Source organism: Mus caroli, unplaced genomic scaffold (genome assembly GCF_978045245.1).
Source record: "Mus caroli unplaced genomic scaffold, Mus_caroli_1 scaffold_17, whole genome shotgun sequence".
NCBI lineage: Eukaryota > Metazoa > Chordata > Mammalia > Rodentia > Muridae > Mus > Mus caroli.
The window spans coordinates 1,489,139-1,510,777 of record NW_028227272.1 but is presented as its reverse complement, the minus strand read 5'-3'; the positions used below and the strand labels follow the sequence as shown (position 1 = coordinate 1,510,777).

General features: G+C 48.1%; 1 protein-coding gene across 1 annotated transcript; it reads right to left on the bottom strand.

Moving 5' to 3' along the window:
• Positions 1 to 5,879: 5,879 nt before the first annotated feature.
• Dnaaf8 (dynein axonemal assembly factor 8) lies at positions 5,880 to 21,588 on the bottom strand. Its single transcript, XM_021184618.3, has 9 exons — positions 21,252 to 21,588; positions 20,387 to 20,539; positions 18,929 to 19,075; positions 16,411 to 16,884; positions 13,639 to 13,756; positions 11,005 to 11,146; positions 9,086 to 9,232; positions 8,764 to 8,847; positions 5,880 to 7,906 (listed from the first exon to the last, which is right to left on the bottom strand). The coding sequence occupies exons 2-9, from the start codon at positions 20,492 to 20,494 to the stop codon at positions 7,777 to 7,779; spliced, it is 1,350 nt and encodes a 449-aa protein (XP_021040277.1). The 5' UTR covers positions 20,495 to 20,539; positions 21,252 to 21,588; the 3' UTR covers positions 5,880 to 7,776.
• Between the last annotated feature and the right edge of the window lie 51 nt (positions 21,589 to 21,639).

Here is a 21,639-nt window from a genome sequence, read left to right as displayed (position 1 = left end):
CCCAAATGGTGGGGCTACTCCCAAGAACCTGAGATGACACGCCACATCTGCAGGGAGTCATGGGGGGTGGAGGATACACAGTGGCCATAGTTTGCAGTATTATCCCAGCTACAAAAGCCACACTTCCCAAGAGCACTTGTTACTCTTGTAGAGGACCAGGCTTACTTCCCAGTACCCATTTACCGGCTAACAAATGTGTGTAACTCCAGTTCCAGAGGATCTGATGCCCTCTTCTGGCTTCTCAGGGCCCCATACATATGTGCAAATACATACATGCAGGCAAAACATCCATGTACATAAAATAAAAGTGAATCTTAAAAAGTAATACCTTCCCACAAAGCCCTCTGTGCTGATTTATGTTAACACAAGTCCAAGTCATCTGAGCAGAGGGAACATTAATTTAGAAAGTGTCTCCATAAGACTAGACGGCAGGTAGGTTTGTAGGACTCTGTAGACCAGGCTGACCTCAAATTCAAAGATATCCATTTGCCTCTGCTTCCAGAGTGCTGGGATTAAAGGCGTGCGCCACCATGCCCAGCTGTACAAACTGCCTTTCTACTGCTGCCCTTGGCCGACTCCAGGCTTAGGGAACTCCTATCCCTAGGGCTGGAGTGGACCACGCCACCTGTAACCACCATCTCACAGGTGGAATATTGCTATACAGAGGTTGAGACATTGACTGGGAAAGTTCTGAAGCTGCAGATGGGCTTCAGGCAACTTGGCAAAGCCAAGCATTGCAAAAGCACATTCTCTTGGCTCGGTGATTGCGTTTCTAGGAATGGGTATTACACAGAACACTGCTGGTCACAGTGTCAGCCCCACTCCATCTGTCTCGGTGGTAGTAGTGGGCAGGCTGGCCTGCACTCTTGTAGGAAGGTTACCACCATACCCGTCGGGTACCTCCTGGATATCAGTACTAACTTCCCTATATTGACAACTGAAAATTAACCAAGACATTGCCACGTGTTCTCTAGAGCGAGACACATGTGTGAAGAGTATCCTTCAAGATTATCCAGTATTATAAAGGGTGGGAAACAGCCCATCTGCATCTGTCCAAGGATGTCCAGGCTATGTCATGTGGATTAGTAACCCTTGGGTTCTCTGACAAATTAGAACAAACTGGAGGTTTGTCAGCAAAAATAACACATTAGTCTTTAGGCCAAAACAAAGACATAGAAGAAGGGGGCATTCGGCCTGCAGCTTTTATTTGTGCTGTTTTTGGGTTTTGAGACAGAGCCTCACAATGTAACCCAGGGTGGCTTTGAAATTGCAGAAAACCTCCCAACATGAGTGGCATGTGGCAACTCAGCTCAGCTAGTGTGCAGCTTTTTGGTTTTTTGTTTTTAAGATTTTCCAGACAGGGTCACTCTGTATAGCCCTGGCTGTCCTGGAACTCTCTCTGTAGTCCAGGCTGGCCTCAAACTCTCAATGATCAGCCTGCCTCCCCCTCCCAAGTGCTAGGAGGCCTGTGCCGCCACCACTGGCAGTGTGCAATTTAACATACAGGTCAATAAATGATTGTGAGTGAACGTTCTTGTTCATCAACATGGATACTGAGGCTCAGAACACACACATTCACGTAGGGAGACAGCAGCTAGGAGAATGAATCTTTCTCAGAAAATGTTTGGAAGAAGTGCCACCCAATCCAAGGAGCTCTCAGAGCTTACTCCTGAAGAAGCAGCGGTGTGCGCGCGGTAGTCTGGGAAATGTGGGCCAGCCAGGAACCACCACTTCTGCTTAGGGAGCCCCAAGCAGGACACAAGACTTTGACAGCTAGGGAGGGTCTCGGCTAAAAACTACTGGAAACAGAAGTTCTCTGAACAGACCTTCTGTTCCTTGAGGTCAAGTCCCGGGAATGCTGTCTATTGTGTGCACCTTGCTGGTGACCCTCAAAGGCAGGGTGAAGGACATAGGACCAGGACTTAGGAGGCTCTGGGAACAAAGTGGTCTAGTAAACGTTTAGGTTCACTGGATTTCTTGCATGCCTTCCCTACTTCGGTGCCTAAAACTCGGAGTTGTAGCTGTTCTTCACCTGTACAGATAACCACAGTTTTACTAAATTAGGTGAACGGGTTTTCTTGTGAAACAGGTCTCATGTAGTAGTGCAGGATTTTAATACAGCACCCAGGAAGCAGGGACAGGTGGATCTTTGAGATCAATGACAGCCTGCTTTACACATCGAGTCCCAGGAATGCCAAGGCTACGTAGTGGGACCCTGTCTCAAACAAAAATGTTTTTGAACAGATTTAAGTCCAGGGGTTAATAGAAAGGCATTCAGGGAGACCGCGTACCCAAGTCTCAGTATGAGATTCTCAAGGTAGAGTCATATTTAAGTGTCTTAACAGGAACTATGTACAGTTTTAGTAGCTTTTGAAATTACGCTGTCCAAAATTATTCTAAAGAACTTTTTCATAAATGAAATCATAGAGTGGTTCTTGAGGTGCACAGGCCTTGGATAGGATTACAATCTAATAAGGAAAAATCATGAGTCACAAAGTTGCACAAGGAAAATAAGAGATGGTTTTTTATTGTAAGTAAAGTGGATAAATAAAGTTGCATGTTTGCGGCTGTTCTGTATGCTTAGGCCTCCAGCATGTTCATATGAATCATATATATGGAAGAGCCCGGGAGGTGATCATCACAGCATTGTTTTTTTTAATTGAGCTGGGTCCTTGCCTCTGTCTCTGGGCTTCCATCCCCAGCTCAGGAAGAGGAAGCAGAAACAGGCAGAATAGGATCTGTGATGGGACTCTCAGGGTTGGAGGTCACTGAGGACTCATGGGAACTGACCTGAGAGACGACTGTTCCTGGATGGATGATGGCTAATTGGCATATATCTCCCACTTCTGCTTTGCTGCTGACAAGTTCTTTTACCCAGGCTGATCAGTCATCCTCCTGCCTCATCCTCAGGAACAGCTGAAAGGCGTGGGCCATTGCCCCAAGATTATTCTGAAGTTTTATTTAAAAAAAAAAAATCCTCTATGGAAAGGAGACCCTCAAGGGGGCATTTTCAACTTCTTGAGAATGGCCTACCTACCTGTTGGGAACAGGAAAACCCCACTTGCCCTATGTATACTGTTCTCAGGCACACACAGTCTCCTCAGTAGCCTCCTCAGTAGCCTCTGCACAATGATCCCTAGCAAGATTCCTTTCGGAAGCCAAACACTTAGTTCTTAGTTGAGATTTGTCCATTCTAAGGAAGCCTTGAGAGAATTAAAGCTTCCCTTCTGGAAGTAGAGCTAAAATTATTTAGGGGCCCTTTTCTTTAATACTGTCTCTCTTCCCGACATTATCTTTCCCCTTCCCCATGTTGCTGTGTACTTATTCCCAGTGCCATCCTTGACAGAATTTTTTTTTAAAGATTTATTTATTATATGTAAGTACACTGTAGCTGCCTTCAGACAGTCAAGAGGGAGTCAGATCTCATTACGGATGGTTGTGAGCCACCATGTAGTTGCAGGGAATTGAACCCAGGACCTTTGGAAGAGCAGTCTGTGCTCTTAACTGCTGAGCCATCTCTCCAGCCCCGCTTTGACAGAATTTTATATGCTCATGTGCACATGCTCCTTTGTATATGTGATACAAGTTACAAGTGTACCAATGTGTAGTTCCCACAAGACTTAGTAATGGATGTCCAAGATAACAGGGACTCACTAAAGAGATGGGGCTGGGGACATAACTCTGTAGAATAGCTATCTGCCTGACAGTACCAAAGCTCTGGGACCGATACCCAGCACCCTACAAACAGGGTATGATAGAGTTGTTAGCACTTGTGAGACCAAGGCTGAAGGATCAGAAGTTCAAGGCTATCCTTGACAACATAGCAAGTTTGAGGTCTGCATGACTTACCCAGACCACTTTTGGGGTTGGGGGTGGGGTCAACATATATGCTGTTAATCCCATTCCTCATGAGGCAGAGGCAGGAGGACCTTTGTGAGTTCTAGATTGGCCTGTTCTACATATTGAGTTCCAAAACAGCCCGGGTTACATAGAAAGACCCTGTCTCAAAACGAATAAGTAAATAGCAAACTTTCACGGTTTCTTCCATCACAAATGTTCTAGCCAACTCCAGAATGGATGAAATGGAGATTAGGTAAGTGACTTAGGAACTGAACTATAAGGCATTCTGTGGATCAGCCTATAAAACAAAGGCTACATTACCCACAATGCAGGGCATAGTACTGCCCACTAGGTCTCATGCGGTGGTGTGTTGTAGGCAATGTGGTTCTTTTCATGTCTGAGCTGGCTGTCAGGCCTAGGACTGAGGTTCCTGGACAGGCATTTTCTTGCTGTTGGATGAGTTGGCTGCTGAAGGTAGTACCATGCCATCTTTCCCACACCTGATAGGCTGCACAAGGAAGATCGGACCTATGCCAGCCACTGTGCTTCACCCATTTTGCAGCATAGCCCTAAGTGTACAGAGCAGGACCTGCTGAGGCCAGAGCCTGACCACAATGCATGATGCTCTCCGCAACTCAAACTTCTCCAGAAGCCACCAGGCCCAACACTTCTGATGCTGACAGTCAGTACAGCAACCCTGATCGGAATATCTTTGGACCACCTCTTTGTGTCCTGTGGTCACCATGAGGACATTGCAAAAGGACCTTCACTGTACCCACGGCACAGAGCTAGAAGAAGGGAGCATATGTCTCCTGCACTATAGGCTCCATAGTCTGGTGGCTTCTCTAACAGAAACCTCCAACAGTTCAGTCAAGATGTTGGTAAGGGGTGGCTGCCCCCACAGGACCTGGTGGAGAATCCACCCCCCCCCCCATTTCCAGCTGCAGGTGGCTGTTAATGTCCCTTGAGTTGAGGCCCATGACACCTTCCTTTTATAACTCCTTCCCTGTGTGGCCCTAGCTGTCCTGGGACTCACTTTGTTGACCAGGCTGGCCTTTAACTCAAGAGATTTGTCTGCCTCTGCCTTCCAAGTGCTGCAATTAAAGTTGTGCAGCACCAAGGGCTGGAGAGATGGTTCAGTGGTTAAGAGCACTGACTGTTCTTCCAGAGGTCCTGAGTTCAATTCCCAGCAACCACATGGTGGCTCACAGCCATCTGTAATGGGATCCGATGCCCTTTTCTGGTGTGTCTGAAGACAGTGATGGTGTATTCACAAACAAAATAAAAATATTTTAAAAATCAGGCTGTAGGCAAACCTTAAAAAAAAAAAAAGGTGTGTAGCACCACACCCATCGTTAAGGCTGTGCATGGGTTTGAGGGGTCCTCTGCAGTGCTCTCTGGTGGGCACTTATACTATGAGGCTTGTGTAGCTGTCCCGTGACTACTGCACAGCCAGCACCCTCTCCTTTCAGCCACTCTAAAGGACAATGTGGGGCTTGTTCAGGAGTCAGTGGAGAATTGGGTGAGTTTGGGGTTCCCTTTGCAGATTCAGAGCTGCTCTGTAGATCTCATGCCCCTGAGGAAGCTGGGGGTTGAGCAACTGTTCCTGAGGTGGGGAACCCAGGCTGCCTTATCCTTTCCTTCAAGCCTCACTGACTGTAAGGTGAACTGCTGTGGTCAGTCCACACCCATGCTCGGGGGAAGTGGCTGAGTACTGAAGTAGACACCTTGTTAGTAGTTAATGAAATCATTAGAGTTTTTGAAGCTGTGGAGTTCTGGGATGTTCGATCCACATAGTATGTCTGTTACGCATGACTGAATACGTGTTTTAAAAAACATGTTAAGTGTATGTATGTGCAGGAGGTGTGCGCCACCATGTACATGTGGAGGCTGGAGGCTGGCTTGTTGGTTGTCTCCATGGACTCACAGGTCTCAGGCAGCAGACACAGGTTCCCAGGATTAGCAGCTCGCGTCTTCCCTGCTGAGCCCTCTCCCTGGCCCAGGGTACCACTCTGACATGTGTTCTGCTTCTGCTCTTTCACTATCACGCACGACCCAGGCTTATTGTTTATTCTTTAATAGTAAATGCCAGCCCTTGTCATGAGCCTTTGTATGGTGTGATTCTTCTCTCCAGGACCAGCTTCGAGGCCTCTTGGGGTGCACATGGAAACAGCAGAGACCTAGACCCTCTCTGCCCATGCAGCCCAGGTCTAGGTTCATGTCCCTGCTGAGGCATAGGGAGCGGACTGATAGGCATTGGCCATTTCTTGGGTTCTCATGTGGAGCCTGTCTTCCCTCCGTGTTCACTGGGCCTCCGCTTCTTTCTGTTTGGAATCCTGTCTCTACCTCGTAGTCTTGTTCCTAATGAGGAAACCTGAGTGTTTTGGGTGGCAGGTGTGTATCGTGATGGCGCTGCACCCAGTCCTATGAAGTGACCCTTAGTTTTATAACCCCTAAGACCCCACCTTTAGAATCTTTTGTACTTGCTTTCTTGGCCTCTTTGATCTCCTGCATGATCTTCTGAGGCAATGATGGACATTGCCCAAGTGGAGATCTGGCTTTGGACTGATCTGCTTGCCCACTACCACCCTGCAGCTTTCCTGAAAGCCGGTGATTCCTAGGTGCAGCTGAAACTGCAGTAGAGTTTATTGTCTGTCACTGTGAGTCATTCTCAGCAAGCTTTCTGACATTATGAGCTGGGAGAGTGTGGGCTTCGGAACAGTGGCTGCCTTTGCTCTTGCCGGTTAAGTGGATGAAGTGAAGGCTGCTGGGCAGAGGAAGGAGTCACGCTGCCCTGGAGTTCAAGCATGGGACCTCAGCACGTGGGCAGGGCAGGCTGGAGTCCGTGTACAGGGAGGCTACCTGTGGTCTTGGCAGAGGCCCAACTTGCAGGTGGCTTCGAAAGGACATGTCTTGGGATTGGAACTATGGTAGCATCCCCTGTGGGTTTGTGGACAGGATTATGTGGGCTTAATGCTGCCTACCAGTGACCTGCCATAGGACCTGATCTTTGTGTGGCTCAAAGCCTGACACAGATTCTTGCTTATCTTTAGCAGCTGGGCAGCTGGCAGTAGCACCAGCCCTCCATCCAAATGCTAAAACATGTTAGATGCCAAGTACCCTCCCACACCACCCACACCCTACCTCCATAGTGGTTTCTCTGCTCTTTCATGGAGCAGCCTGGGGCAGACTCTTGAGAGATGAAGTGGCAGGAAACCAAAGGGGCTGAGACAGCAAGTACAAAATAGTCCTAAAGATGGAGTCTGTGGGGTGTTGGTGGTGGGGCCAGGCTTGCAAAGTAACAGGTGGAGGAAGCTCAGGTGTCCCGTGAGGACCAGGTCTTGGCTGATCACACAGCTGTTACTGGGTACCCAGAAAGGGAGACTGGGTACCACTGCATTTCACACAGTGTTAGAACTCCCAGGAAGTATGGTATTCTATTCAGACCAGCAAAGATTGGTGCCACCTTTGATTTGGAGTGGCCTGAAACCTATGTGTGCTTTTGTGTCTCAGTTAAAAAGAGAAAGCAAATTTCAGTTCTTGCTCCCTTTCCGTCAGATCTGTATCGGTGTGTTAACTCAGGTACATGAAATGCCAGGAGTCCAGGAACCTGGGGAAATTTTCTATAGGAAACTATAAATGTGTTTAAATATGGGATCGGGAGAGGCCCGGATGCAGTTGCCAACACCACAACAAAGGTTTAACTATGCTTGAGCTGGCTGCGTGGGGTCTAGACTAAGGGTCCCAGCCCCTGAGGTCCATGCTGTTAGAAACAGGCATCCTGGAGAGACTGCCAGGGCTGCGTGGTAGAAAGTCTGCCACCCAACCTGCTTCTCAGCTCTTTTACCTGAGCTGCCTGTAGCTGCCCCAAAGCAGGGAGCAGCTGTGTCTCAGGGTCCCCTAGATCTTGGGCTTTCTGCTTCTCGGCTCAGAGTTTTATGTGCTTCTTTCTCCGAGTTTGTGATCCGGCTGTATCTTCAGGGGCCTGAGTATTTTGGTTTCCAGAACAGCCCCCTTCCGAAATGCCCTCAGCTGCTGAAGAAGCTGACTCTTTCCCGTACAGTACCTGTGACACAAAATAAGCAACCTAAGCCCTGTCACCTGATGGCCAGAACTCCCAAAACTGAAACAGGAATGTCTTAGCAGCTTCAGTTTCCATTCCAAAGCAAGGGCAGTGTCTGAGCACCCTGCAATCTGTCTGGGAAGGATGAGAGATGACACACCTTGTGGCTTCTCCTCTTTGTAACGGGTATTGTCCTGGATAGTTTTATGACAATTTGTTACAAGCTAGAGTCATCCAAAAGAGGGGAACCTTAACTAAGAAAAAGTCTCAGTAAAATCCAGCTGTAAGGCATTTTCTTATTTTCTTAGTGACTGACGGGGAGGGCCCAGCCCATGGGAAGTACATTGGTCAGCAGCACCCTCTATGGCCTCTGCATCAGCTCCTGTTTGAGTTCCTGCCCTCATGCTTTTTTATTTTGTTTTTGAAGACAAGATTCTCTCTGTAGACCAGGCTGGCCCTTCCTGCTTCTGTTTTCCGGGGGATAGTCACAGTTTACATCTGAGGTCTGTACTAACAGTCCCAGTGCTGTGGCAGCTTGGACCCATATTTCTCATTCACCATGGTCTGGGCCCCCAGGTATGTCCCTGATTGGATGCTGCTCTTTAACTAACTAGAACTTTTCACTTTTGGCTAACCTCTGGCCCTACACTTTCTCTTCTGCTGGGACCAGCGGCAGGGGCAATCAAACTGGGAAGCTGTTTTCAGAAGATGGAGCAAGCTGCCAGGGTGGGGAGCTGGGTAGAGCAAGCCTGCTATTTATGACATGCTATAAAATACAATGATAGCCGCTCGCACCACACTAGATGCTAGCTTACATGTGTAGGGGCCCAGTGTACAGTAAGGGAGAGATTCTAAGTTACCTCTGTTCCCAGGAAGATGGCGCCTGTGCTGAGCCTGCTGACTCCACTTCCTCCTCCTCACTGTCAGAGGAGCTATGCTCAGAGCTGGGAGGGAAAAAAAAAATAAAAGGATTTGTAGGGTGCTCTCCAGCTTCCTTGCCAGGCCTGCCTCTCACCTAGGGACCTCCCTGGGAATTCAAGGGGTGGTAGCCAGTCAAAGCTAAGGAGGCACTGGGCTTCCTGCCATGCGCTGACAGGAAGGTACAACATGCTCAACCCAGATGAGTTCTGCCTTCTGCTCCCCTTTCCCACCTGCAGGCACAGTTCCTAGCACTGTTTGTACCTCTCTTGAGACTGGTGTTCTGGTGGTTCTGACGGTTCTGTCTGCCGTAGGTCCATGAAGATGGTGGGAGGTTCTGTCTTCAGCCTCCTACTCTCTGCTAGTTTCTGGATTCGCTCAGTTTGAAAGCCAGGCTTTGCTGAAGCATTTCTGCAATGGGAGGGCAGGGCGGCCCTTCTATGTGATTCCCTGCCACCTGATGGCTGGTCGCATCACAGTGCTCATAGCGGCTATTGACCATGTCCCTGTTGGGTGCTGGTGGGCACCTGCAACCCATGTGTGCTCAGAGTCACCATCAGGACAGGCCAGTACTACCCTATAGAATTGGGCAAGTCTGACATGCTACACATCAGCTAGGCTGGTAGATAGGCCTGTCATCCCAAGTGCCTGGGAAACTGAGGCAGGAGGATGGAAAGTTTAAGGCCCAGGCAACTTAGCAAGACTTTATACATATATTTTGTTTGTTTGTTTTTCAAGACATAGTTTCTCTGTGTAGCCCTGGCTTCTCTGGAACTTGCCTGAAGACCAGGCTAGCCTTTAACTCATCATTAGAGATCCACCTGCATCTGCCTCCCAAGTGCTGGGATTAAAGGTGTGCATCATTACCACCCAGTTTATATAGTTTATACAGTTTAAAGTGTATGTGAGTATTTGCTTGTATATATCTCTATACGGTATTTATATGCCTGGTACTCACGGAGGCCAGGTAGGGCACCAGGTTCATGGAACTGCAGTTGCAAGCAGTGTGAGTCACTGTGTGGGTGCTGAAAATCAAGCCTGTGTCCCCTAGAAGAACAATCAGTGCCCCTAACTACTGGGCCATCTCTCTGGCCTTCTAGAAAGACTATAAAAAGTAAAAAGAGGCTAGAGAGAGAGAGCTTAGCAGTTAAGAGCACTGACAGCTCTTCCAGACTTCTGGAGGTCCTAAGTTCAATTCCCAACAACCACATGGTAGCTCACAAACATCTGTAATGGGATTTGATGCCCTCTTCTGGTGTGTCTGAAGACAGCTACAGTGTACTCATATACAATAAATAAATAAATCTAAAAAAAAAAAAAAAAGTAAAAAGAAGGCTGGGGTTTGTGGGGTGGTGCACACCTTTAGTCCCAGCAGTTAGGAGGCGAGGGGGATCTCTGTGAGTTCAAGGCTAGCCTGGTCTGCAGAACAAGTTCTAGAACAGCCAAAGAAACCCTGTCTTGAAAAACAAAAACAAACAAAAAAACCCAACAACAAAAGAGTGGGAAGAAGACTTGTGACGCTTGCGGCACAGTGGTAGAGCCAAGCCGGTGTGAGGCTGAGCTCACTCTAGCATAAACCTCCTTCTGTTCTGTTCAGTTGGAGGCCACTTAGCACAGGTGGCTGTTTATGTAGTCAAGCTAGTCATGTCCAGTAGATCCATATAATTAAAGTCTGCAGCCCAGTAGCCGCATTGCTGGTGCTTAGTAGTCATATGGAGCTGGTGGACTTCATACTGGAAAGCATAGGCCTCGCCATGTCTGCTCCTTCTGCTTGCCCGGCAGAACTTCCAACTACTTCACAGAAAAGACTCCCAGACTCCTAACAGCAGTGGCAGAAGTGTGTGGGAAAGGCAGGCCTTGGGGGATCCATCTCCACCTCTGCCACCCCCAGCTTCACTCTGTCTTTCCAAATGTCTAGGGCAGGTTGCTGCCCACAGCCCTTCTATTCTCCTACGCTATCCCATTCCCACTGGTTATGTAGATAGTGAAGACAAAGTACCTTTAGCATTAGGGAACAAGACACAGCTTTGCCATTGATGGATTGAGACAGGCACAGCAATCTGAACCTCTGTTTTACCATGAAGAAAACAGAAAATGCAGCATTTGCCTAAATAGGCCCAACTAGCATGGCCCAGAGGCAGGTCGGCTCTAAGGAAATGGCTGTGGCTGCTGGGAAGTCTCACCTAATTCCGGCGACCTGTTCTTGTGTGTCTTGGAGCTTGTCAGCAGATACTTTCCAGGTAGGGTTGCAGACTCTGGACTGAGCGGTACACAGGAGGGCCAGCTGTTCTAGGAGCATGTCCTGGGAGGGTCCAGAGCTGTGTCCTGGGGATTGCCAGGAGAGGGGCTGCTGAGCTCAGGTCTGCCTCTCTGAGGCTGAGCTTCAGGCTCCAATGTGTCCACCCCAGCTTGTCCTGAGGCTTTCAGTTCCACTTGGCAAATAGCCTTCAAAATGTAGCAAGCAGGCTTATCATATAAATTGACTGATTGTGTGTGTGTGTGTGTACACTTGGGAATGAACCCAGGGCCTGTGCATTGATACCAAGCACTCTGTCTCTGGGCTACTCCCTCTTAGACATCTATCTTTCTATCTATCTATCTATCTATCTATCTATCTATCTATCTATCTATCTATCTATCTATCTACCTACCTACCTACCTACCTACCTACCTACCTACCTACCTACCTACCTACCTATCTATCTATCTATCTATCTATCTATCTATCTATCTATCTATCTATCTATCTATCTATCTACCTTATCTATCTATCTATCTATCTATCTATCTATCTATCTATCTATCTATCTATCTATCTATCTACCTACCTACCTAATCTATCTATCTATCTATCTATCTATCTATCTATCTATCTATCTACCTACCTACCTACCTACCTACCTACCTACCTACCTATCTATCTATCTATCTATCTATCTATCTATCTATCTATCTACCTACCTACCTAATCTATCTATCTATCTATCTATCTATCTATCTATCTATCTATCTATCTATCTATCTATCTATCTATCTACCTACCTAATCTATCTATCTATCTATCTATCTATCTATCTATCTATCTATCTATCTATCTATCTATCTTTCTTTCCTTCTTTCTTTCTTTTTTTTTTTTTTTTTAGCCCTGGGACTTGCTCTGTAGCCCAGGCTGCCCTCAAACTCACAGAGAAAAGCCTGGCTCTGTGCACCACCACAACCCTGCTCATACTACACTACGTCTTTCTGTGAATACAGTTTGTTAGTGAGCTGAGGGCACTCTATGAGGAGCGTGATTTAGCTAGACCCCTATTGATATGGGCTGTTTCCAAGTTTTCAACATTTTAAAGTACATAGCTGTGAGTATCCTTGGGTATGTGTTTACAAGAAAATTTCCAAATGAAATAGCTTGGTTGGTAGAAGCAGCAATCTCACCACTTAGGAGGTAGAAGCAAGAAGATCAGGAGTTCATAGCCAGTTTCAGGTATAGAGTAAGTCTGAGTTGCCGGGTATGGTAGCGCACGCCTTTAATCCCAGCACTCAGGAGGCAGAGGCAGGTGGATTTCTGAGTTCAAGGCCAGCCTGGTCTACAAAGTGAGTTCCAGGACAGCCAGGGCTATTCAGAGAAACCCAGTCTCAAAAAAAAAAAAAAAAAAAAAAAAGTTGAGTCAGCCTGGACTATATGTCTCAAGAAAGTAAAACTAAAAAGGAACGGCTTGATTAAAGAGCCATGAACATTTAAAAACAGACTAGTTCCTGCCACAGCACCCTCCACAGAGGGTGTCCTTGCAGAGGACTGCTTTGTCCTATCGTGAAGCTCTGCTGGCACGGCACTTGCTATCACATGCTCAGTAGTGGCAGACCTTTGAAGTCTTCAACAGGATTGTCAAGAGCTCCAGGCCAGCCTGGGTTACAGTGTGAGACCCTATCTCAAAAACAAAAGACACAGTGGTGGTATATACCTTTCACATCAGCACTCAGAAAACAGAGGCAAGGGGATCTTTGTGAGTTCAACACATCAAATTCCAGGTCTGCCAGGGCTAAACAGTGAGACCTCATCTCAAACACAAACTAGAGCTAGGGCTGGAGAGATGGCTCAGTGATTAAGAGCACTTGCTGCTCCTGCTGAGTACCTGGCCTCAATCCTAAGCACTCCCATGGTAGCTCACAACTATATGGAACTCCAGTTCCAGGAGATCAGCTGCCCTCTTCTGGACATGCACAGACACATATATATGTATGTATGGTTCATATACATACATGCATACAAGAAAAAATAAAATTAAACTTTAAAAAATGTCTTGTTTCAAACAGCCCAGAGGCTGTTGGTCTATGAGTCTTTGGCTGGAATAGGCCCTGACTTTGCTCCTCAGCTCAGATGTGCTTGCACCTGCTGTTGGGGGCCTGTGCGGCGGGCAGAACGTGAGGAGCTTCTGCCTTTTACAGAGCTGCCCACAGCAAGGCTACAAGGACAGGAGAGTATGATGTCCTCTGCCTTCATTTTCAAGTAAAATGAGGGACCCAGGAGTGTGAAAGCTGCCTGAGGGGAGAAAGGCAGGTTGTACTTTCCCTCAGGAGAGAAAGGAGGAAAGGAAGGAAGGAAGCTGGAGGAAGGAAAGTGGTGAGCCACCGGGCAGGGCAATTTTGAAGGCCTGACCACGCATGTATGATGAACGAGTAAAGTCTTTGTAAGGCCGGTTGAAATGTGTGCTGAGGGTAGTAAGGGGCAGCTGGCCCCTGCCCATCTCATAGCCCTGCCCCTGAGGCTTGGAAGGAGGTGCTGTGCGGACTGGCTTGGGCTTCAGGGTTGAAAGTCAGACCTTGGTCTTGGCAGCGGTCAGCTAACCACCATGCACTTCTGGATGCACTGTCGCCCTGGCTGTCTTGTCGCCCTGGCAGACTCTGAAGGATGTAATCCAAGTCCCAGCTTTCAAGTTGCTGAAATGATAACACTGATTACAGGGCTGCAGGACTTCCCCACCCCCCTTCACATCAGCTGCAGCTAGTGGAGAGTGTCATGATCATCCATTGTAGTGAGGGGGCAAACAGGAAATAGTTTAGCTTAGGGCCCCACCCCCAGTTTGGTTTTAGATTGTCCACACCCCCATTATAATAATACATTTGGAAGTGTAGTTCCTTCACTTGCGTGTACCACACAGACAAACTCCTCTTCAAACACTGCACCTAGCAACCTCAATCCCTTGACACTCCTGCCCTGCATCCAGCTCAGGAATCCCCATCTCTCTGGATTACTGTATAAACCTTTGCCCTCAACTCCCTAACAATCAAATTTAGACAATTTCTATTCAAGTGTGTTCCCAGTGTATCTGGGTATGAAGAAGAGAAGGAGCTATCCTGCCTGAACTAATTTTGAGTGTTAAGGCCGTAAGGAAAATCTGTGTCTCTAATAACCTTTTACGGAGAACCTCCTAGTTACTGTACTTTTGTGCCTGTGTAGAACTACGCATTATTCAGGTGATTAAAATCTGATGCATTGTGGGAAAGGAACACGTGCAGTAGGAAAAAAATCAATCAAAATATAGAACCATACAATTTATGCCCTTATAACCAGCCCCACTTCCTTTAGACTGCATAAAATGAAGCCCTTGGTGGGGGGAGGGTTTGGGGGACTTTTGGGGTAGCATTGGAAATGTAATTGAATAAAATAACTAATTAAAAAAATGGAAAAAAAAGTTTTAAATAGACGAAATACAAAAAAAAAAAAAAAAAGGAGCCCTTGACAGTGTATAGCTTTTTATTTGCTGTTATTGAGCTCCAATAAAGTTATCCTGCTTCAAAAGATGACTTCTGCACATCTGTGTGAGCCTTTGCTTTCAGTTCCTTGGATAAGGGGCCAACAACCTGGAAGCCCCCAGCCCAGACTCCAACCACCATACATTAGAGTGGTGTTTGGAGTTTGGGTTCAGCTAGCAAATGAATGTCCTGTCTGTTGTGACTGATTACACACTAAGTGAGTCCTTTAATGTGAGACCTACATTTCTTGAGACCTCCTTCCTTAAGTGGCTTTTATTGGGGGGGGGTGTCAGTACTTTGGGGCACAAAGATGGCTAACCTAGAGGAAGCTCCATTTTTTGCCCCAGACATGATGTCATTATAGCCCAGGCTCATCTTGAACTATGTAGCCAAGGATGACCTTGAATGTCTGATCCTCCAACCTCTTTCCCTCTCGAGCTCTGGACTTACAGGTGTACACCCATTTTGTGCATGCAAGGTAAGTACCCTACCACTGAGGCACATCTTATACTTTTCCACCATGTAATTGTGTGTGTGTGTGTGTGTGTGTATGTGTGTGTGAGAGACAGGGTTTCTTTGTGTAGTCTTGGTTGTCCTGGTACTTGCTCTATAGACCAGGCTGGCCTCAAACTCAAAAGATCACCTGTCTCTGCCTCCCTATACCCAGATCACCATGTAATTTTTAAACTGTCTAGGTTCATATCAATTTAAGATGTCTGAAAAGTTTTGCAACTTTAAGAACCTGGTGTGCCGGGTGTGGTGGCGCGCGCCTTTAATCCCAGCACTCTGGAGGCAGAGGCAGGCAGATTTCTGAGTTTGGGGCCGCCTGGTCTACAGAGTGAGTTCTAGGACAGCCAGGACTATACAGAGAAACCCTGTCTCGAAAAACCAAAAAAAAAAAAAAAAAAAAAAAAAAAAAAAAAAAGAACCTGGTGGTTCAAGCAGTGCTTAGACTGGAGAGCCTGGTCCAAATGGCTTTGCAGGCATTGGTATGACAGAGGGAGGAGGCAAGGGACCTACGATACATGCTTATGTGAGACCTTTCAAACTCCTGCAGCCCTGTAGGTGAGGGTGAACAGAATGAAATTGTTGGTTTATGTAAACAGCAATGAAGAATTCAAGCACATCTGTGTGCTGCGCTCTGTACAATGTTAAAGTGATGCAGGGGTGAGGTGCGTGTTCTTCCCATGCCAGGCTGGACCATCTTCCAATATCCACACAGCTGACCAGACTACTCTTCTCTTTGAAAACAGGGCTAGTATGACGGGTTTCTTTCTTGTCCCGTAGATAGGGTTACCACATAGATTGAGCTGTGCTTGCCACAGGCTGCCTACCCACCACCATAATGAGGAAGAGCTCAGCCATGGAGGAACCCTGCTGTGGTCTACAGATCTTCTTTCCCAGTGGCCCTCACACCCCTTCCTCTGCTGCAGTGTCTTAGCAGGATGGCCTCTCCTGTTCCCAGCCTGTCTCCCTGCCAGTGCACGATCATATACACTGTGACTGGACAGCTGTTCCTGGCAGGTGACATCTGCCCACTGAGGACCTCCCTTCTGTAGCACTGCTTGTCTTAGCATGACTGACAGTCAGCATTCACACTTGGGTCATTTCTGTGTTCTCTAAAGAAGGCTGGAGTTGGCTTCTCTTGCTATTGCCACTAATTCTCCCCGAGGGTGAGCTCCATGCCAGTCTATCCCACACTGTCACAGGAGCAGCAGTGGACTTGGGATCTGGGCCTTAGGTCCTGAGCAGCTGCTTCCCTCCTCAGCAGTGTGGCAAGAATGTGCCCACGCAGTGGGGATGGACCTGAGGGCAGGCTAGGCCATGCAGACACCTACCTTGAGGGAGAGAACTGGCCATCCTTCCTGAGACTGCTCCAAGGTTGCTTCTTGCTGGGGTCCTACCTCTGCAGCCTGGCTTTGGTCACCACAGGCTGGGCTCTGAGCACCCTGGGTCACTTTCTGAAGGATCTCTCTCTCTATCATTTTCCTCCTATCCCTGCGGAGGGCTCTGCGCTTTGCAGCCTTTCTACAGTCAGTATCTGAGGGCTCTGTCTCCAGCTCTCCTGCTGAAGGAAAGGTGGCCTCTCCCTGGGAACACCATGGGGGACTCAGGGATCCTTTGGGGTTAGACGGGCTTCTAAGGCTTCCTTCCAGCCAGTTGTGCGCCTCCTCGGCATCCACAAGGACTGGGCTGCTCTTGACACAGCAGGACCAGCCAGGGTCTCTTCTTTCCTGATGGGCCAAGTCCTCTGATGTTACCATCCATTCACTTCTGGGCTCTATGGCTAATCTCCCAGGAATCAGAAGTGGCTAGAGAAGAAACGGCACCTTCTATGAACACCTGCAGACATACTTTTGGGGAAGTGTACATGCATGATTAAGTGGAGGTCAGAGGATAACTTTGAGAGTCGGTTCTCCTCTTCTCTGTAGGTCCCAGGGATGGAACTCAGGCTGTTAGGCTAAGCAGCAAGTACCTTTTCCCACCAAGCCATTTTATGGGCCCCATTTTGATCTTTTTTTTTTTCAAGACAGATTCTTACTATATATAGCTCTAAATGTACTGTACTGGAACTAGACCAGGCTAGTCTCGAACTCACAGAGATCTGTCTGCCTGTCTCCTGAGTGTCAGGATTAAAGGCATGTACCACCATTGCCAGGTCTCACTTTGACCCTTGAGTTCAGCAGTCTGTCAAGTCATATAGTCATTGCCACTATCTCTTAAACTGTTCACTCCCCATCACTTCTCTCCCAGAGGAGGTGGTAATCCTTACAGAAAGGAAGAAAATATCTCATGAAAATCGTGTTGCTGGGTGGTGGTGGCTCATGCCTTTAATCTTAGCACTTGGGAAGCAGAGAGGCAGGTGGATCTCAGAGTTCAAGGCCAGCCTGGTCTACAGAATGAGTAGAACATTCAGAACAGAGAAACACTATCTCTAAAAACCAAACCAAACAAACCAAAAAAGTGACCTAAAGTGGCCAGAGCCCCAGCTGGCCTCTGAGATCCTCCTGTGGAGGGTAAGGGGTGTTGTTTACACCTGCTCCTCTGAGGGCTGGCTTCAGGCAATGGATATGGTGAAGATGGGTCAGGAGATCCTCTTCAGCCCTCACACATCCAGTTTGCTTCAATGATGTTAAGATTAACTGAGCAGAGACAGGTTACCCAGAGCTGAGTGGATCCTGGAGCCCAGCTTAGCCTTTAAAATGGGTTTTGGATTCTACAGTGTTTTCATTGGGAAGTATGTTTCACCTCAGCAACTTCAACAAGTGTTAATAGGTCTGACAGGCTGGGGTTGCCAAGGATAAAAAGCCTCAGGTGGGATCCGTAGATAGCAACCGTTCTCGTCATCAAGCCACTGATGTGAATATCATCTATCTAGCTAGCTATCTACCTACCTATCAGCTTTTCTGAGACAGGGTTTCTCTGAGCTAGCCCTCGCTATCCTTAAATTCAGAGATCTGTCTGCCTTTGCCTTCTGAGTGCTGCGATTAAAGCATATAGCACCACCTTCCAGTATTAGTCATAATTATACATATATATGTACGTGTGTTTATGTGTATCATTTGTGCTGGAGCCTACAGAGGCCAAAAGATGGGGGCCTGATCTTTTAGAATTGGGAGTTAAAAGTGGTTGTAAGCTACCATGTAGGTCTGGAAACCAAATCTGGGTCTTCTGCAAGAGCAGCAAGCTCTCTTAATTATTGAATCATCCTGTCCAGCCCCTGCCTTTAACTTCTGATGCTCCTGCTAGTTTCCAAGTAGCTCATAGTACATGCCTGTTCCACCAGCTCTGGATGATTGCTTGAGTTTACATAGAGGTCTTGGTCTCTCCCAGGGGTGTGGGCAGAGAGATGATTATAGCTATGGCATTGGTAGTTCCTGCAACTAGGAGGCTAGAGCTTGTGTTGTAGCCTTTCCTGTTTGTTTCCCACTTCTCCCTGATCTCCTACTAGGGTAGCATTAAGCACCACTGTGCAGGCATTTGTGGAACACATCCCTTCCTTTCCTTGCTGGATCACTTAGTAGCTGAACATAAGTTCAGCTAAAAATTAGCTAGGTTATGGAGAGACACTTGAGACATGCAGCTCTGACAATGGCCAGACAATATAAAATGTCTTGGTAGAAAACAACACAGGTCAGGGTGGGAAATCAGAGAGAAAATCAAATGTGCTCCTAGTTCTGAGGGAGGGCATGCTCATGTGCTATATACCCGATGGCCAGGCTGTCCTTGTGGGAGGAAGAGAGGCCAAACCAGTGGTTTAACCATTCCACTGCTCGTGGAATCCTTGTGAGACTTGGGACGACCTCCCTCCCCTCCCCTCCCCTCCAGAATTCCCAAGGCCAGTGTCCTACAGACCTCAGGTGAAGGACTCCTCCCTGCAGTAACCCAGGTCCCTGACTCATCGACACCAACAGGGTCTTCAGCCAGCTCCTCAGTCAGGTCTGGAATCAGGACAGGCTCGTTCCGCTGAAAGATGAAGGGCTCTTCTTCCTCACGGTCAGACTGCAGAGAGACCAGGGCACTTTAGAGGAAAAGGCAGTCATACTTTGCACATCCCGCCCAGGAGCAGGTCTGGGAAGATCAGTTCTCGACAAAGGGCCTTGTTCTGTGCTGCTTTCTGCTGCCCATTTGAAACAGGCTTAGCAGCATACCTCCTGTTGGTGAGATGTGGGCTTCGTTTTTCACAGGGCATATGCAAGCCTTGCACACACGGATGCGGCATTAATTACACAATGGATGTGCTGTGCTAATGCACACAACAGATGCTGCATTAATGCATACAATGGACACTGCATTAAAGCCAGCGCTGAACAACGGTAGTGAAGAGGCAGTGAGAATGGAGGCCAACTCACTTTCATACTAACTAGTCACTTAACACAGGAGACTTGGTCTCTAATGGAGAGAGGCTGAGCTGACACTGCCTGCCACCTCACACGGACATCACAAGGCAATGACAGCACTAGGGCACTTTGGCACTGCCACTGTCTACCTCTTTTTCTTCTTCTTCTTTTTTTTTTTTTTTTTTTTTTTTTTTTCCGAGACAGGGTTTCTCTGTTTCTCTGTGTAGCCCTGGCTATCCTGGAACTCACTTTGTAGACCAGGCTGGCCTCGAACTCAGAAATCCGCCTGCCTCTGCCTCCCGAGTGCTGGGATTAAAGGCGTGCAATACCACACCCAGCTTGTCTACCTCTTCTGCCTCATTCACTATGAACTGGATGATGCCTGAATCTCACTCAGCTCCATCACCTTCATCTTTAAAACACCCAGGTACAGCATAAACTAGTCACCTTGCTTCTAGAACCCTTGCTCTTCACTTGAAATGTCTTGTGCCAACCTTTGTGCTGAGCCTCTAACCAGTGGATCACAATGGATCCCTCTCACCTGTATAAATGGCCACTGATACTGTCAGTGACCCCAACTCACCTCAAGTGGCCGAATCCCTCCCAGACCATACCATGTGGCCTTGGCAAGGTCATCACTCTCAGAGCTTGGAGCTGGACCTGACCTGACCCAACAGAGTTGAGAGCAGTCCAACAGCAGGGTGGGAAGACCAGGGCTTTGGCACCGAGTCCCCCTGGGAGTTAGGACCACAGCAGGAGTGGCCTTGGAGATACAGAGCACTAATATCCACACTCAAGAGTCCTGGCAAACCCAGAGAGAAACCTGGAAGAAGTGGATACCCAGAAGTAATCCCAGACACTAATGAGTGAAAATAAAGTCCATAGACCAAAGTGGGGTCTGTAGAGATAGATGTGCCCGAAGCTGTCCTTGCCCAGGCTGGCAGTTAATATCCAGGAGAAAGCTCTTGCTCACCAGGGACGAGTCTGAATCCAGAGATGGCAGCTGGTCTTTGGCAGCCTCAAGGATGGCATCCCAGGGAGAAACTGGCAAGGACACCACTGCTTTGTCTTTGGATGTCATGGGGGCCAGGACTCAAAGGACACCGTCTGTCATCATCAAGGAGTCCTGTGGAGCACACAAGGTGAGGTGGGAGTGTCTGGGTGTTCAAGGAGAAACTAGCATTGGTAGCCTTCCCAAAGCCTTGATCAGCTGTAGATGAAAATGCACCCGCAAAATTCTAGTTTCTACCCATTTCCTTCTGGTTCTGCAAACTTATGTCACTTGGTAGCAGGACTGTATGTGTGGGTGTGTGCAGTCGTGAGTGTACAAGATGGCGGTGTCCTCTACTGCTCTCATAGAGGATCACAATTCAGCTCCCAAACCACAACCACTTGCAACTTTAACCTCAGGGAGAGCGCGTCTCTGGTGTCCACTGGTATCTGCACTGGAGTACACATGCCCACCTTCACACCCATACACGTAATTAAAATATAAACTAATTCATTAGTGTAATTAAAAATAATCTTCAGAATTAGAGGTTTAAGATCCATTATTCAAGAGATTTTTTTAGTCATCACTCAAATGAGTCTCTATAATCCAGTCGCTGGCTCAGCTCCACCTTATCTCACCCTAAAGAAAACATGCTCAGTCCTCAGGGGCAGAGGGACTTTAGGATTGAGGGTGAAGGCCTAGCGAGCGGACCAAGCAGATCAGCTAACCGTGCCAAACCAGAGCTGCGTCAGAGGAGTGAGTGGGGGCCTACGGCATTTGAGCAAGGACGGGTGCTTGGCTGTCCTGAATTGGGAACCACAGGTGGAGAAGCTTTTGGTATACGCACCAAAAGATGTTTCCTACCAGGGGCTTTGGCGGTAGGACACAGAATCACCGAAGTGAAGGGGGCCGCCCAGGACTGGTCGTCCTTTAGGTGTGCAAGGCGGGGAGGGTTGAAGGAAGGCTCAGAAGACCGAGCGGCTCAGTGTTTCTCCTCAAAGCCAGTTGGCCCCGCCTCGCTCCGCCCCGCGCCAGGCGTCGTTGTCAAGGGAACTGGAAGGCAGCGGGACCAGGCAGTCCGTGCTAGAGCCGAGGGGAGGATCTCATTCCCTGCCACCCGCAACCGGGACCCACCCATCGTCGCGTGGGTTTCCGCGGTCTCCCACTCGCCTCAGCCGCTCCGCCCGCCCACTTGCCTTGTCCCCGTGCTGAGCACGGCCACCCTGCCTCTCTGC

Coding starts and splice junctions, on each gene's coding strand:
- Dnaaf8 (XM_021184618.3), bottom strand. CDS start 20,494: ATGACATCCAAAGACAAAGCAGTGGTGTCCTTGCCAGTTTCTCCCTGG. Junction 16,885..18,928: donor GGAGGAGTCCTTCACCTGAG/GTCTGTAGGACA, acceptor TTTCTTCTCTAG/CCACTTCTGATTCCTGGGAG. Junction 9,233..11,004: donor GAACAGGTCGCCGGAATTAG/GTGAGACTTCCC, acceptor CTCCCATTGCAG/AAATGCTTCAGCAAAGCCTG.